At 40.0% G+C, this 18167-nt stretch overlaps 1 protein-coding gene across 2 annotated transcripts in view; it reads left to right on the forward strand.

The window, feature by feature from the left end:
* rab3gap1 (RAB3 GTPase activating protein subunit 1) overlaps positions 1-18167 on the forward strand; it is a 31765-nt gene extending 13598 nt beyond the window's left edge. The window contains exons 16-25 of one of the 2 annotated variants that reach the window (XM_051416768.1): positions 775-829; positions 2114-2470; positions 2659-2796; positions 3623-3850; positions 3987-4083; positions 5442-5545; positions 6487-6602; positions 6856-6958; positions 9723-9746; positions 15274-18167. In XM_051416768.1, coding sequence (XP_051272728.1) covers positions 775-829; positions 2114-2470; positions 2659-2796; positions 3623-3850; positions 3987-4083; positions 5442-5545; positions 6487-6602; positions 6856-6958; positions 9723-9746; positions 15274-15507 — 1456 coding nt within the window. In that variant the 3' untranslated portion in view covers positions 15508-18167. The remainder of the gene's footprint in view (positions 1-774; positions 830-2113; positions 2471-2658; positions 2797-3622; positions 3851-3986; positions 4084-5441; positions 5546-6486; positions 6603-6855; positions 6959-9722; positions 9747-15273) is intronic. The other variant, XM_051416769.1, reaches the window with a different exon arrangement.

Here is an 18167-nt window from a genome sequence, read left to right on the forward strand (position 1 = left end):
TAATACTATAAATCTGAGTATGCAAACAAATAATATAATAATAACAGATAAAATATAGACATCCGAGTGTAAAACATCTAAGATAGACATCTAAGATTATAATTTCTGAAAGGCCTCACTAGTTGAACAGGGTTCCCCAGCATCCTGGAAAACCTGTACATTTAGAGACTAGTGTTCCAGTCATAGAAACACCTGGAAATCTATTAAAATTGGAAATAATCTAAGTTGTCCTAAAAAAAATCATTTTAGCTTGTCACTCATATCGCCTACGTAAACCTTGGTCCATATTTAGTTTGAAACTCAATTGTTGGTAGGATAATCTGCGCTGTAAGAAGCAGGTTTACCAGAAGTGAAGCATTGAAGGATTTGCAACACTCTTTCTGGTGTTGACTATTTATTCTAGAGCCATATCTACATGCATACAGTCTGTTAATGATCCAATTTGTTACATTTACATTTGTTGTTGTGAATAAAAACATGCACAAGGATTAGAAAATCTATTTTCTGTCAAATAAAACAAATTCTACTTGCTTTGAACCGTTGCAAAATAATGTTACGAGGAGGTAAAATGTGTTAATACTAGGTGTACTGGTAAATTATATGACAGTTATGTGAGCAAGTACTGTCCTGTATTTTCAAAACTCCTGGAAAGGTCCTGGAAAATGATTTCTTAAAAAGGGTGAGAAATCCTGTTGAAGCAATTCAAGCAGTAGTTGATGTAGTTGCTCTATTAATATATACTCTTATCTCCTCCATGTGCTTCCTGATCTGCAGACTGGCTGGTGGACCTCCTGATCTTCGCTGTTGCCTTTTGCATCAGAAGCTCCAGGTAGCATACTGTGTGTGTGTTTGACCCACGAGGATAGATCAAATTTAAAAATACACAAGACAAATAAATCAGTATCTATGTTTCTAATGATTTATTTCATAACAATTATCCATGTTAATGCAACAAATGTAAAACTACAAAAAAATGTGAAATTGTCCAACAATAAATTACATTCATAATAACTAACTAGATAAATGACTAGGTGGTGCTCTAGGCAAGATCTTAAACTCCAGTTATTTTAGAAAACAATTTGGATTACATATTGTGTTTCCTCATTACAAAAACCAAAAAAACAATCAAGCCACTTACATAAACTCTCTGTACTAATCCTTGTGACGGCACAGGATTTATTTGGATTATTCAGAGGAAACACTTGTCCGCTATTTAAATTATCTCACTTTATAAACTTGAATCTGTGTGGAACAACTCACACAAAAGCACAGGTTGTCACTTAATTGTGTCAGAAGATTTAAATCATTACTGAGGTACCCACTGTATAAGCTGTGTGTAGCATCTCCTGTTGTATGATGCACAAGGCTTGTACAGTCCTGCTGCTGGTGGTTCTAGGTATTTGACTGAAAAAGATCTTAACACACTCTCCAAACAGTATTGAGAAGAATCAATAACATATCTACTAGGCTTTGTTCTTTTGTGATCTATTGTGTGTGCCTCAGCCAACCAACCATAACAACTGCTTGCAAGGTGATGTGGGCAGACAGGAACATAAGTATAAGTAAATTATCCCAAAATCATTAAAAATCTTCCACTGAGTGGAAGGGAACAACCTATAAACATTCGTAACTAAATCATAATTAAGACCACTAATAAGCTTCTCACATAAGCATTATCCTCTATGCTGAAAATAAAGTTACTACAGCAAATATTAAGTTAAGTTAAAGGAGAGGTCCAATTAAAAATCATACCATCTTATGCGTTAAAATGTAAATACAGAATTTACTATCTTAAAAGTGATGAAACTGATGAGAATATTTGTCACTGGATGCACTAGAGGAGAAGTGGCAGAGCCTTGCACTCTGATAGTCATTAATTAAGTCTTCAACTGCAAAAATGCATCCAGAAACCACTCGGTTTCCCTCATATCATAAAACTTTTAAACTCATTGCTGTTTTTTAGCTGTGGCTCCATTCCCACTCTTTCTGTATGGTTGTGTTGTTTCTGAATAAAGCTGTAAGGAACATCAGCGTCAGAATAACAACAAGCCATGACTATAACAGAGAGATGAAGACAGCAGTGTGTCTGAAAAAGCCTCATTTACCCCCATAGATGCTGAACTGCTGCATTGAGAGGAAGAGGGCCAGAGACGAAGCTCGCAAGGTGCTGGAAGAAAGCAAAGAAAGAGAGCGCAAGGTGTCCGGCAGTGGTCAGAACGGCCGGCCCGCATCGGAGTCTGCGACCGCATCCGCATCAAAGAAGGAGGTGTCTCCAGGGAAATCCTGGGACTCGTGGAGCGACAGCGAGGATGAGTTCTTTGAGTGCCTCAGTGACCAGGGGGAGATAGAGGCTCCACACACTGAGGGAGAAAAGGATGGCAGTAAAAGTAAAGCAGAGGGCAGACTGCACCCCTACAACAACATGACTCTACTCAACTCTACAGAGCCTCTCTACATTCCTGTCACACAGGTCAGGATCCCTCTGTCTCACTCATTCACACACGCATATATTTTTGGTTTTGGTTGTTGCAGAGCTTGAAATCCAGTCCTGTGTACTTGAACAACAAAAGAGCAGAGACTTCTGTGTAAATTACACAAGTTCATTGCTGCTGCGTGTGTGTATGCGTGTGTGTATGCATGTGTGTGTTTGATTTCCAGGAACCTGCTCCAATGACTGAGGATCTGTTAGAGGAGCAGTCAGAAGTACTGGCCAAACTGGGCACATCAGCTGAAGGTACCCACCTCCGTGCCCGGATGCAGAGTGCCTGTCTGCTCTCTGACATGGAGTCCTTTAAGGTGAGACAGGCACACATTCAGGTTATACATGCTGTGCTGTATTTATCTGGCATCAGCGAGTACACTTGTCTGTGCACCAATCCGATACCACATGACCCACCCTACTCTGACTGTGACTCTGACAAACTGTTTAACCTTCACCATGCCATACAACAATAGCAATCATACAGGATATAGGCTTTATAGTATATGCCTGTTAAAATATTTCTATGTACACATCTATTCTTTAATGCACATCGGATTGGTAATGTTCAGGTATCGGAATCGCTATTAACACAGACTGAAACTAGAAAGGCATTTGGGCAGCACAGTCGTCTGCCAAGGCTTATAGTCCAGCGTTCTGTGATTTCCTCATTTGTACACCATTCACCGTAATTACGAGCAGTATGTGCAGGTTGGAAAATCCGCAATTCCAGATAAATCGTGAAAAATCCCATGCCTGATTGCTGATTTCTTACATTCCTGCTGCATTTGTTTCTACAGTGATGTTTGAGGTTGTTTTGTGGTATGTACATAGTTGCAGCATATCATTCACATTCATTCTGATGGGTTTGTGCATGCACAACAAATTTGCTTCATTTTGCAATAGACACTAGGGGGGAAAAAGAAATGTGTTAATCTGCCCTGTGATATGTAACCAGACCTACACTGAATGGGCTCTTGCCTGGCCCATGCTACACCCTTCCACCTGGTTTAATAAAAATTAAAAATTTTTATTTAAAAATAAATAATCCTACTGACAGACAGACATACAAACAAACACACAAATGACAGCAAAAACATAACCTTTGTGGCATAATAAAGCTGTTTTCCTGTCTCTCCACAGGCAGCCAATCCAGGCTGTGTTCTGGAGGACTTTGTGCGCTGGTACTCACCCAGGGATTACGTGGAGGAGGAGGTAGTTGATGAGAAGGGTAACACAGTGGTGAAAGGTGAGCTTAGTGCCAGGATGAAGATCCCAGGCAACATGTGGGTGGAAGCTTGGGAGACGGCCAGGGTCACACCTGCACGCCGCCAGAGAAGACTTTTTGACGACACTAAGGAGGCTGAAAAGGTAATTTCAAATCAAAAGACACTGTCATAACTAAGTTTATCAGTGTCTGAAAAAGAGAGTGCCCTGTATCAAGTGTGTTGCTGAAAGTCATGTTAGCCTGTTCAGACGTTACAGATGTAACTAGCTGTCTTTTCAGGTTCTGCACTATTTGGCGGTGCAGAAACCTGCAGACTTGACCCGACATCTGCTGCCCTGCATCCTCCATGCTGCTATTCTGAAGTTGAAGGAGGAAGGTGAGGGGAAAATGCTTTCTCATGACATCAAACATTAAAACATATGGGTCATACAGAGTGTGATGGGGTTGCTGCATTGTATATCTATCTTTCTGTTGAGCTTAAATAGGCTACCTGGAGGTTCAGGGTTGACAAAGAAACAAGCTGTCACTGTCACTTGGATGCCCCTATGGATATTACATGCAGCCTAATGTTCAAGAAAAACGTGATAAAATGCTGTCTAGGCTGCCGTACATGCTAAGAAATGAGTTGGCGTCTATAGTTCTCTGTGTTTGAAAAGGGGAAGCGTCATTTTTTCAGTTGTTATGAAACAATCTTTGTCTCATGATGCAAGACAAAATTCTAAAACATCTTCCATTAAAGTATTCAATGTAATTTATTGATTGCTGTCCTTCCCGAAGAGCAACTGAATGCTGAAAATATGGAAATGACTGCAGATTAATGACTTCAAATACAGTGTGTAACACCTGGAGTGTGGTAGTACAGTCAAACTTAATGAGTTAGTTCAACAAAAACTGAGGAAACCAATTGACTTTAAACCGTTTGCGTTTATTAACTCAAACTATTTTAATTCATTTTAAATATATGATTTCAATACACGTAAGTTAAGTATTTATTGTTAGGTAACTTGGATAAATGAAGTTCATTGTACAAATTCCTTTCTGTTAATTGAACTTAAAACTATTACACTCATTTGTAGCATTTCTCCAAACTTATTTAAAAGTGCTGACAGAATTTATAGTTAGACTAACTTAAATGCATCTTCTTTATACAAATTATACCACTTAAGTTGTCCGGGTTCTTCCACTAAAGCAAATTATTACATTACTCTTCAAAACATTCAATGTATGATAAGAACAATTTACCATCAACTATGAAAATCAATCTAATTGTTACTGCAGTGATTAAGTTGTTAACAATAGCCTACTTGTTCTTTACACTTTGGGGGATCATTAGGAATTATTTGGATGCATACTTTGGCATGTGATGATTCATAAACTGATATAAAAACTAAAATTGAAGAAAAAAAAATTGTAATGATATTAAGTCAACGTAAAGAACATGCGTCAATTGAACAAACTGGAATTATATCACAAATACTTAAAATACTGCACAAATGTAAGTGCACTCAAAACAACTGAGTTGTTACTTCAACAATTAATTTTTGAGTTGGGTTAAATTTATGGGAATGAGTTAAGTTATGTCAAGTTACTTCTTTTATATAATATGGTCTTGGGTTTTACAGTGTAGTATGTTATATTGTGTTGTTGCCTTTAATCCATCACCTGCTTACTGTTTCCTTTTGTTTTTTCTATCTCCTTCTCTCCTCTGTGGCCTCCTGATCCCCTCCCTAACAGAGGCAGTAGAAGACATTCCATCAGTCAGAAAAACCATCCAACAAGCTACGAGTCAAGCCAGCAAGTTGCTGCACACCCCCAACTATGACTACAAGAAGTTAGAGGTCAGTGACAAATGAACTCCACAAGCTGCTCATTCTTACTATGATAAGACATCTTTCATGCCCCTCACTTTGTGTTTTACTTTAACTGCTGGAGCAACTGCTCGCAAATTTTATGCACCTGAAAAGTTGATTGTCAAAATGAACAGCTTTTTTGTAGATGTGAAGTTTACACTTCTCAGGAACATAAAAGCAAGTATAGGCTTTTCTTACTGATGATACATGTATTATCAGTCTTATCATCAAAAGCTTTAAGTGCAGTTGTCCCCCCAGTTCATTTAATACAGACGTGATAGTAGGTTCAACAGAAACAGTTCATCAGCAGCAGCCATGTTGGTTGTCTATGGAAATGCCGCTCCTCTGTGCAGTCATCATATAAAACCTGCCTCCCATATTAAATCCAGGACTGGGGCAAGATCTGTCTGAATGGGAGGGGGCCAGACGCATCTGCCAGAGCTCACAGTTCCCAGGCTGGACTTTCTACTCCCATAGATACCTTTTACTCCTTCTTTAAATTATTCAGTCTCTTACCAGTTTAGTACTCACTTCTGCAGAACTGAGTCACAGCTGTTTTAAAACCCACCCCAGTGAAGAGACATAAGTTTGAAAGTGATTTTATTTGGGTACCATTATGAGTTTATTCATAACAAACTGATACCATGTCTAGACTGAAACTGACACAAAGTAATTTACCATATTCACTTGAATTATTAGCATTACCTTGTGGGCTAAAAGCCAGAAAACCTTTCAAATGTGGACATCAGAAGAGTCCTCAAATTAAAGACTGGCACTTCAACATCATACATAAGTACATTGAAGAAAAACTGAAATAACCTTGAGGCGCCCATTACTTGTTAATGTGTTTGAGTCAAAGCATACTTCTTGTGAAGTTCCTCAAGCCCCTGCTCTGACAGCATGTCTGTGTGACCTTTCTCTATCTGCAGGATTTCATTAACCAGTTGATGGCCATGGAGACGGTCATCACCCGAGCTCGCTCACTAAAGGCCAAGTTTGCCATGTGTGAGGGTGAGAAGGTGGAGGACACAGATGAACTAGAGACGTAAGTTCCACAGATTTATTTGAGCAGCGTCTTAGAAAAGGATCATGAACCTAGTATTGTGAATTGTACTGAATCAGAATCCAGTTTATTGTCAAGTAGGTTTTCACATACATGGAATTTGTCTTGGTCAATTGATGCATAATAATTAAACAGATAAAAATAAATATAGATAAAGTAGAGACAATTTAAAAAAAAAAAAAAAAAAATGTGAGTTGAGTGTATTGTTACATCCCTGTTTGATGTCTTTCTGCAGGTTTGTGAGCTCCCTGCTGGAGGAACCAGAGGTGGTGGTGGTCGGAGCTGGCCAGGGGCCGGCTGGCAGCATCATCCACCGTCTGTTTGTCAATGCTCAGAGGGTAAGCAGCCTCTCCTTTGACACCATTTACCATGGGCTGTTATCTCATTTGATGGTAGCCTCTTACCATGTTTAAAAAAGTATTGTAATTTACGATAGGGTTTTCAGGCTTTTCAAAATTGGACACTAGTCACAAATGGGTTGCTTCTGCTGATCATTATGCTTCATGACCTTCTCTCAGCCATTCATCTGCTCGATCTGGTGTCTTGCAGCTGACTTGAAGTATAAATGAATTTCCCATTTACACGAGGCTGGCATATCTATAGTGGTACCAATACACAGAATCAGTATCAGCACTGATACTGAACTATTAAAGCTGTAGTATTGTGTAATTTTTATAAAAAATAACTTTATGTGGGGCGCCCGGTTAGCTCAGTGGGTACAGCTGGCGACCAATGTACCGAGGCTGAGTCCTTGCTGCAACGGCCCAGGGTTCAAATCTGACCTGCGGCCCTTTAGCTGCGTGTCATCTCCTCTCTCTGCCCCCCTTTTCTTGTCTGTCTCCAGCTGTCACTATCAAGTAAAGGCAATAAAAGCCCCCCCAAAAAAACATTTTGCTATATTTGCTGAAACTTCCTCTATATCCTGACAGAAGTACATGAGACAGATAATCTGTGAAACAATCAGGTTCCTCTGGCTCTTCCTAGTGCTCCTAATGGGATTTGCAAGAATCTGCCACACCTGAACGGGAAACAACCAATTAGAGCCAAGAAAGATACGAACGCTTTGGGTTGGAAGCTTGAAGATAGTTGATTGTTGAGTCTTATTCCCAGGGTCCCAAAGCATCTGTATTTGACACCCTGGGAATGAGACTAAACGATCAACTATCTTTCTCGACTCTGATTGGTTGTTTTCGTTCAGGCTTAGTGGAATAAAAGTTACCTACTGCAGCTTTAAATAAATGCAGTATCAGTTCGGTTGTCACTGCAACATAATCCATCCACAATACACCCATAAAGCTTTCAACTGCCTGCATGATAACTCACAAAGTTGTTGCTAAAATGATAGACAAATTAAACACACAATCACTTTCACAGTGCCTATAATTGTGGTGCATCTTGCATACAGTATTGCATGCACACATGCAGTAATGACGTTGCAAACCCTGCGTGGGCTGTGGAGCATGTCTTCCCTTCCACTGTCCATTTTCCTTTTCAGTGACACCTGCTTTTATGTATGTGTTCTTACAGGTGTAAGAAATCATTTCTGTAATGGCAGCAGATTTCACAAGGAATTTGGCCTGGGTTCGTCAGCCATAGACCCTCGCTTGTGCGCATGAGGCGTTTAGTTTAATTTCTTACTGCAGAAATGGTTGTTTCCGCACAGCATGTGTCCTCACATCCACCTTATAACAGGTTAGGACAATTCTGGAGTAAATATCTGCAGGAATAGGAATCATTAAGTCAAGAAAGTTGATAAATACTTTTACTCCTCGTGACGATGCCGTGACGGTTTATTTATTTTGATAAAAATGATGACCAAAAATACCAAAATGTCAAAACTACTCAAAGCAACCAAATTAAGACATGTCTGATGGGCTTGCCAAAATAAATACAAAAAATAGGGCTGCAGGATCTTTGATTCTTCTCTAAGAAAATAAACCTGACTAACAGAAATAATGCCCTGATAATCAAACTACCGGTCCCATCAGAAAACAAAGACACCACAACAAACAAAAGTCTACTTCACCGTGACTCCAGTCACAAAAGCAGCATGCTCAGGCTGGAAATGGAATAGAGAGACTGAGCCAAAGTCCCTGCTCTTTCTTTATTGGTTTCCTAGATGAGGAGATCAGCCACACCTCAGAGGAGAACAGACCAACATTACTTAACTGTAATGTGTCAGACCAGCAGGGAGGAGCATGTAGCACTCCTTGTCCTGAAAGTAGGACCTAAATTGTGTCTGTCTGAGAATTTTGTGGCCAGTTGGGACTGATTTCCTACTCTGAGACACATGATAAATCGAGGCCCAGCACAAATGTACAAGCTGTCAGTTTTTGCTCCCCCTGTAGATTATCACAGAGGCTTAAGTCACTTCTTCTTTAAGTCTGTGAGAAAAACATAACATGTGGATGTCTCAGAGGGAGATGGAGATGCTTGTTGAGGATTTCCACATTGACACAGTCATTGCACTATTGTTGCTGCATGTTGTTGTCACAATTTTCCACAATTTTACACTGATTCCCCCTTAAGCCACTGACTCTGCTCAAAACAGTGAGTGAGTTCATATCTTCCTCCATTCTTGGTTGTGTGACATTGTTGGTACCAAACAATTGAACTTTAGTTTGTTATGTAATAGTGTCTGACTCATTTCCAACCAGTGGAAATATCTAAAGACACTAAGCGTGTTTTTATGAGCACTAGTGCACTAGTGCTCATAAAGCTCACTCAGTGATGCAGTAATGTTCACATGGTAAATGCTCGCATTTGAATGTATTTCTATATAAATAAATGTGGGGTATCAAATCTAAATGCTGGGGACCCCTCCAAACAAACACTAAACATCACATGACACTGGTGTGTGTGTGTGTGTGTGTGTGTGTGTGTGTGTGTGTGTGTGTGTGTGTGTGTGTGTGTGTGTGTGTGTGTGTGTGTGTGTGTGTGTGTGTGTGTGTGTGTGTGTGTGTGTGTGTGTGTGTGTAATAGGCAGTCAAGCAGTTTCTCAGACCCTCTTGAGACACAAATATGTGCTTTTTCTTTTTTGTTGTACGTTTCCTCCATTCGAAATGTTTTTGTGTTGTTTCTCCCCCTGCTGCTTACGTCAAGCTGGCTGACTTCACCAGTGATGAGGTAACCACTAGCAATGAGACTTTTCCTCCCAACTATCAGTATATACCCCTACCCCTCTACAGTCTGTCAGTAGCATTCCAACAGCAAACACGCACAGAAACACACAAATATGTATAAATGGGCTCCAGAAGTCTGTGTGCACTAATACTTAAGTTCTTGTACTAATTCAAACTCCTAAAATTTTAGATTTTAATTGTTTTGAGTTTCAGTTTTGGGGTTGCCAAGTAACACAACTTGTGTACAGTTTCTGTACTTATTTTGTTGTGCAGTATTTGTGCCCTTCTTACAGTCAAGATTTTAGAATCTTGAGTGGAATTGGGTTTAGTCTGTGTATGTTATCTATTGTGATTTCTATAATCTAAGGTCTGTTTCCATTGTTGTCATTTTAAAGGTGATGAACCCACAGAAAATTATCACCAACTCTGCAGTTCAATTTAGCTGGAAGCTGTTTTCTATGAAAAAGCTCTACACTAAAGCTCACTGTATGCTAAAGTAGCTGGAAAAGAAATTCAAAATTCTAAAGAACAAAATATTTTTCTCTGGTGTGGTTGAGAAAAAAAGATTTAACAGGTTGACACGAATACCTCCTTTCCACCAACGCGAACCTAGTGCTAGTTCTCGGCTGGTGCTAGTGCCAGTTCAGAGTTGCTTCAACCTGAGAACCTTCTAAGATTTGGGTTAGGTGTTGATCAAAATAAAAAAAAAGCAGATAGTAGAGTGACAGTGTTTCCTCTAGGATTTTTTTTAGCAGTGGGGGCAGGCCTGTCCGAACAACCTCTGAATAGTTCTACTTGTTGTTAAATTGCAATGTGAGCGGCAGCCAGCGGGGGTGCATTATGTCGGCAGGATCATTTAAAAGGCAACCGTGACTACATTGTGCGTCTGCCCCATTTCTGATACCATGGCGGTAGAAAGTTAACAATGGCGGGCTGCCACTCTGAAATCAACATAGAGGAAACACTGAGTGAAACATGTATCATGGTGGACTTTTATAAATTTGCATTTTTGTAGCACCACCAGCTGGCTGATTGTGCTCATGTTTCTGGGGAAGCATGTGCGCATTATTTCCAGTTATTGTGCAAAGTTTCCAGCTCATTGCAGCTCACAGCAATTTGAGCCTCAGCCCAAGACAAATAATATAGTTTGAACCCTTATGAGTGCAAATATTGGTCTGTGTCTTCTGGATGTGTAAAGGCAAACACATTTGCCATAACAAATTTATGAGGTGAGAATATGGAAATGAGCTAATGATTGCAGCTTTATTAAAGCAACACCTGTTCATGGGAAAACCTGGACAGTATAAGAGCATTACCTGAACTAGTATTGTATTGGACTCAGAGTTTTGGACCCTACTGTTGATTGAACGTACAAACATACATACATTATATGTACATATGTAAAGATCTGAACTGTGGACACACATAACCACTCCTATTAGGTATAAAACCCTTGCAACCCATAGACACACCCACATAGCCACATTGTCCTCCAAAGCTTCTATCCATTCCATAGATGATAGCACTTAAAACAAAGACCTCTTTCTAACAGATCTTAACAGAAGTGTCTGTTTTGTATCTTCATTTCCTCTCATACTTCTCTGATGTGACCCGCATTGAAAGGAGAGTCTTTTTGGTGACATGGAGGTTTGCACAGCAGAATATTCTATATATATATATGTGGTAGTCTTGTTGCTCCTGTGTTGCACTTAGAGTTTGATTCCCTATAGCTCCAGCTCAGATACTTTGTGTCTTGGCACCCTACCACTATAGATAGATTTATCAAAGAAGCACATAGGACCAAATCACTCCACTAAGCCGCTAGATACTTTTTCTCCTCCCTTTACTGTCCTCAGATTCATTCCTTTATTGGTATATGTGTTCAGCTTCCCCTTTTCCTTCCTAAGTACAGTAGGATGCTGTAAGTCTGAGTATTTTAACCTTCATGCTGGTAAATTTGCTGTAATCATCTTTTTGTATGTTTTCTTTGTGTTTGTGCATGTAAACAACATATCCTGGTTGCAGAATGTGGTTAAAGTTTATTACGCATTGTTTTTACGTAGGTTTAAAATAAAACCTACGTTGTAATAAACCATAGTTTCCTTAAAGCTGACACTGGTTCAATTATGGCCAATGCTATTAGCACCCAGGTGTCAGCAGCCAACCATGCTTCAATATTTGCATCTTGATCTTTTCCTAAACCTAACCAGGTAGTTTTGTTGCCTAAACCTAATCAATCACTGTCTGCAAAGTCACATCTTTGACTCATATCATGTACATAGCAGAAACAGCAGCTAATAAAGAATATATTAATGATTCACACATTACAGTGAAAGTAAAAGTGACAGGATGATGGTAGAGGTTTTCACACGTCTTAAATGAAAAAGTGAAAAGCCTACCCAACGTTTGCATAAATTAATGTATTGAAGACCAGTTTAATCCCAAAGACTGTCAGACCTGAGGATAATTGGATTCAGGGGTGGCATGGTGTTGCAGTGATAAACGCTATTGCCTCACCCAATGACACTATTTAATTAGTGAACAGAGCTTTCGGGTCTGAAAATTGAGGCCAATGTGGACATGTCTTAAACTTGCATTCTTTCTAATAGCCACCAGGGGGAAGCTCCAGCCCGGTTGCATTTAATGCAAGGGCAACATGAGCCTGCTCCTGACTTGATTTATGAGCTCAGTAAACAGTTTCCTAATGAGTTTCTGGTCTCAATCTCTAGTTTCAGTCTTCTTCCATACAGCATGATGTTCATTTAGTAACTGATGGTCCCATTTGCAGTAAAATAGACCATAAAGCAGGGTATACTTTAGGGCTTGCTATTTTGTGATTGACAGGTCATTCTCAGTGAGTCCGTCCAGCTCAATGCACCAAACTCAGATCAAACTGTCAAACTTGGCAGTGCTGATCAGATATGGATCCAGATTCTGTTACTGTGTTGACTATTTCTCTCCTCCAATCATTTCACAAACAAATTTTAGTGTACTGTTTATCTGGAATATGAGATTGTGCGACACCAGGTGAGCCGCCATTGTTTCCTGCTACAGACAAGTCAAAACTGCACAGCCAATTAGAACTGCTGCTGGCTGCAAAAAAACAACTTGACAACGGCCATAACCCCAAACTCGAGGCTTCAAAGTGCTACTCCACAAACCAATGGGTGACGCCATGATAGGTTCACACTCTCCGTAAGAATAGCCCATCAACACTGAAGGCTACTGTGTCACAGACGGGCAAAGAGAACTGTGTTTGTTTAAATAGCCAGAGTCTAGCAGGTGGTGAGTCTGCAAGGTTGGGCCCTACTCCTGAGGAGCCAGTACCTCTGCCCTAGCTCAGTAAACAGTCGATCGGGTTCTAGATGGAGGAGTTTGGTAATAGGCTGACTGGAGTCTGACACAGTTTGATATATACTGACAGTATTTCCTCCTCTAGCATTGGCAATCTCACCCCCAGGTCTTCAGGTCCTCATTCACTGCATAACTAATAGTTTTTTCACATATTCACCATTAACTAGTTGCTTTTTAGCGTGCATATCCGTAGCATATTGGCTCTTTATTAGTCATCATACAGCCCTTATTCATGACTTATTCTACATGACCCTATTCTACAACTACTAGGGCATTAACTAAGAGTTTTCCCTATACCACCTCCTTATTATTTATAGTAGGTAATTAAGTTGTGAATTAATTATGATCTTAACATTATTTGCTCATGAGTCGTCCCCCTGCCGGGACCACGCCACCAGCCTGCTCCTGCTTCCTGTTCCTCCTGCTTCCTGTTCCTCCTGCTTCAGTAGGGTTCATGTCTGACCTTTGGGCTTTTGCTTGGCGTCATCCACTCTCTCTCCCCATTTCCTGTTTATCTGCAGCTGTCCTATCTCATAAAAGCATAAAGGCCTCCAAAATATATATATATATATTTTTTTTTTAAATTGTGTAGCAGGTTGCTGCTATTGTACATGTTGGCTCACTCAAAAGGCTCTGCTAAACAGAACAGTCTTAATTAGTATCATTGGTAATGTCTGTGTTTATCCTACTATTTCATGTCAAAATGGGTTTATTCCCAAGTAGGTTTTCACATCCAAGGAATTTGCCTTGGTAAATTGTAAGGGTGCTCTGATGAGGGTTTTTGAGGCCGATCACAGATTACTAGAAGTGGTATCAGCCGTTACCGATCACCAGGTCTATTTAAAGCCTTATGTTCAAAGTGAATGCACACACGCACACACCTACACATTTGTCCTCTGTCTCTCTCCATATACAGGCTGCATGTGTTTGCTTCATTACTTTGTTGGTCAGCAGTAAGTTTTATAAAGTCACAGAAGAAACACAATTAATGACGTCGCCTATCGAAAACTAAACTGTTGCTTTACATGTTGGGTGCTTGTTAAGCATCCACCAGATAATGTCTCTCTCTCTATTTCTCTGACCCTTAATATACCGACGGCCCGCCCAAGTAAATCTGTGTGTCAAAGACTGAATAACCTTCCTGTGTTATAAAATATCGTCCGATCAATCGGGGCACCCTTAGTAAATTGGTGTATTACAATAAACATAGAGAAAGATAAAAAAATAGAGACAATTAAAAGAGACAGTGTATGCAAATATAAAAAGAGACTATGTAAAATTCTGTTATTTAAATAAATAAAGAGCTGTATAGTTTGCAGGAATGTTCAAAATATTGCTATGGGAATGTGCAAGTTAGCAGTGTGACATATAGTGACACTGCAGCAAGCTTTGTTGCATCAGAATAGAACACATTTATTATTATTAAGTGTTATTAAGGGAGAATGAATATTCTTATTGTTCAACAGCCCTATAAGGCCCATACTGAGCAAAGCATGTTAAGATCATAATTCACATACGTAACTTCCTTACTTACTATCAATAAGCAGTAATTAGGAGGTTGTTAAGGGAAAACTCTTGTTAATGGTGAATATTTGAACTGCTTGGTGTTACTCGTGTTTCTGGTGCAGTTTTGTGAGTTACAGCAGGACGTTGTAGTTTGTGGTGCTGTTGGATTGTATTAATATTTAATCTATTCACATCAAAAGGGGTAGAATGAATGTTCTGAAAATACTAGAGCTACACTACAATAGATCACCAAATGTGTCTTAATCTGTTGCTGAATATAGTCCAAATACAAAAAATGTCCTATTTCCACCTGTTTGACTATTGTTTACTAAAACAATTAGCTAGTGGCCAGCTGTTTTGTTGTATTTTATTTTGAATGAAACTATACTCAGTTATAATATAAAAACAATACATTTGTGAGCTGTGAGATAACCAATGTGCCACAGACAGCTGAGGGAAGTCAACTGTCCTTGATCTTTTTATTCATGTGTTTAACATTTAGAATGAGCCCAAACCTTTAAATGTATTCATTGTGCTGATGTACATTAACTAGCTTACATTGTCTGACCCATCAGGCTGCACTTTTTCAAACTCCATACAGACCCCTTCAGCATCCTCCCTGTCTTACATTTTAGTTGCTTAGTAACATTCCACACTCTCTCCACCCTCAGGCCGCCCTCCTGGCACCACTGGAAGAAGACTCTGGCCGCGACAGGAAGCAGACTGCAGGAAGCAACAAAGTGCCTGACTTTCCTCCTCCGGCAGGCCGGGAGATTCTGGTGCGGACGTGTGTCCCTCGGCCTGCGCCGTACTCCAAAGCTCTGCCGCAGCGGCTCTTCTGCGTGCTGATGAGGGAGGAGTTCAGGCTGGCAGGGGCCTTCTCTTCAGACACTTCCTTCTTCTGAGACCAAATGCCTATTACACAGCATTTCATCTGAAACCATGTCCCATTTGCCGCTGATGATTAACACCCTGAGGCCAGAGCTGGAAGAGCGATGAAGGACACAGGGTGGCACATTAAAATGATTCAGTCTATTTGTTGGTCCTCTGTTGGTTAAAGAGTAACTAAACCCCTAAACCACTTTTTCTGCTGAAAACTAACGTATATGGGTTTTAATTTAGTAGCATTGATGATCAATTCAAGTCCAAATCCAGTGTTTGAATTCTACATTTGGTGCTATAAATATGTGTAGTGACCGCCCTCTACTGGTTGAAACACAGCTATTGCAATTGAATTTCACTATTGGCTGATCTTGAGGCAGGTGTCATATGTGGAGGCAGCTTTCATCACAAACCCCTCCTACCCGCCTGCTCCTATAAAACCTCTCCCGACTCTGCAGACTGTGGCCTGCTATGCAGCCGTAGCCTGACACTCCCCCTACGAGAGAGTTAGCCTCTTTGAGCTCTTCGGCATCGGTTGCCAAGCTAGCAGTTGGCTAACGATTACAGCACAGAAACTTATACAAACTATTATGAATGTGCTTCTAGTGACTGTTAGTGCTGTTTCCAGCACAGACATGGACAGTGTGGCAGCAGCTGCTCATGGCTAGTTAGCTTGGTTAGCTCTGAGCTGCTAGTTTATGCTGCATTCACATGGATTCAGGCAAATGGTACATGGCAGATGGACAGCACCCTTGACGGCAATACTGTGTACCATTACCAGTATTCTCTTCACCTCTTCGCCACTACACAGAAACTTTTACAAAAGCTGTGAATGTGCTTCTAGTGACTGACGAAGCTCCAGCAGCTGCTCATGGCTGGTTAGCTCAGTTAGCTCAGCTAGAGTACAGTCCCCAGTAGTCAGTGTGTCACTCTGTTACACACCCCATAGCCACAAGGCCATGCCCCATATTTCATTCTCTTTTTTAAAAAGTGCTAGGAGGGAGGGAGCTAGCAAACTTTAGGGGTTTTGTTACACTTTAATGAGTCTGTTTGTGTGCTTGTTCAAAAGTAGTGAATGTTTTGTATTCAGACATATGACATATCTGTGTTAGCTACATATCTCTGGCCTACAGACTAATGAGTCCTGAATACCATTTTTTGGACTTCAAAGCTTCTATGTTAATCTGCTCACCTTGCTTTTCCCTTCAGCCCCCCCCCATACACAGACACTGCCTGTCTCTCTCTCTGCACACACACTGCCTTTTTCTGTCTCTCTCTGACTGTCTTTCTCAGCGGTTTCAGCATTATGTTTTAAGTCACCCAAAAAAAAATGCATGTTTCAGATTTTCCACCCAGCAGGTGACCTACATGTGGAGGAGGCTTGTTGTTAATGACAGAGCACATCGAAATGTTAGAAACCAACATGGGACAGAACGCTCTACCAGGGCTGTGCTTGTAAAATAGGCTATCCCCCATGTCTGCATCTTCTAATGAACAACCAGATAACATATAATATCTCTTTCTCTCTGTTTCTCTTCAAAATGCTAAAATGGGTTGCCAGCTCTTAAAGCTGCATTTTGTAACTTTTGTCTTATTTGAAAACTTTCATCATCCTGACAGTAGTACACGAGACAGATAATCTGTGAAAAAATCAAGTTCCTCTGGCTCCTCATAGTGCTTTGGGTTTCAATCCCAAGTAACATCTATGTGGGAAACACTGCTGGATCAGGCTTTGAAAAAAAAAACAACAAAGTAAACCAATACTGATGTGGGCATCGATTACCATGGCAACAGCTGAAGCAACGAAGCATTTGAGTCAGCCCCACTAATGAGCATTGCTATCTGTAAAAACAAGACCTATTTTATTTCACCTAATTTGGTTCTTACTGCATTGTGGTTATTTCAAAAAAAGAAGAGAAAATGGTAAATATTCTCATCCACTCAAGTTGTGCACACAGATTTCATGTACTAGGACAGAATTTACAATTTCACTGGACACAATAGCAAATATCAACTGCAATTGTATTAGCATTTTATATTCATTCAGTTGTCTGATGAAATGTGTTAATGAAATAGAACTAATTTCCTCAGTCAGTCAGATGATTAGAACACTGGTGTGCTATAAAAATATCTCACAAAAACCATTCAATTTACATTCAGAGCTTCATTTCTCTAATTATAATATATTCTGTATAATCATTTTCTTGTTCTGGTATCCTTTATGTAAGTTTAACTGTAACCTGTTTATTACTGACCACATGCCAAGTGATAGCATAACACAAAACACTTCTATCCCTGTGTGGTGGTGAACAGTAAGGGTTAACTGATCCTGCTCAGTGTGCTGAGGACATTTCTTCAATAGTTTATAGGCTTAAGCAGTTGCTACTTTATGAAACCAGAATCTTTTGCACATGAACGCTTGTTGATAATACATAAGTGCAATCACAAATCAGTAGATCCTAGTACTAATGCTGGAAAAATATAGTTTTACTTATTGCAGCAGAAGCCAATGTGCTCACTCGTTAGTGTGCATTAATTATAAGGAAAAATGGTTGTATTATCACAATGGCAAATGCTTTGTAGGTGTTACACTAATGTAACAAGTGATGTGTGTATACAGTACCTGTAAAATGTTGGACCAAAATGTCCTCTAATCTAAAAATAAACTGTTCTCCTGTCTCTA

The sequence above is a fragment of the Dicentrarchus labrax genome, unplaced genomic scaffold (assembly GCF_905237075.1).
Source record: "Dicentrarchus labrax unplaced genomic scaffold, dlabrax2021, whole genome shotgun sequence".
Classification (NCBI taxonomy): Eukaryota; Metazoa; Chordata; class Actinopteri; family Moronidae; genus Dicentrarchus; species Dicentrarchus labrax.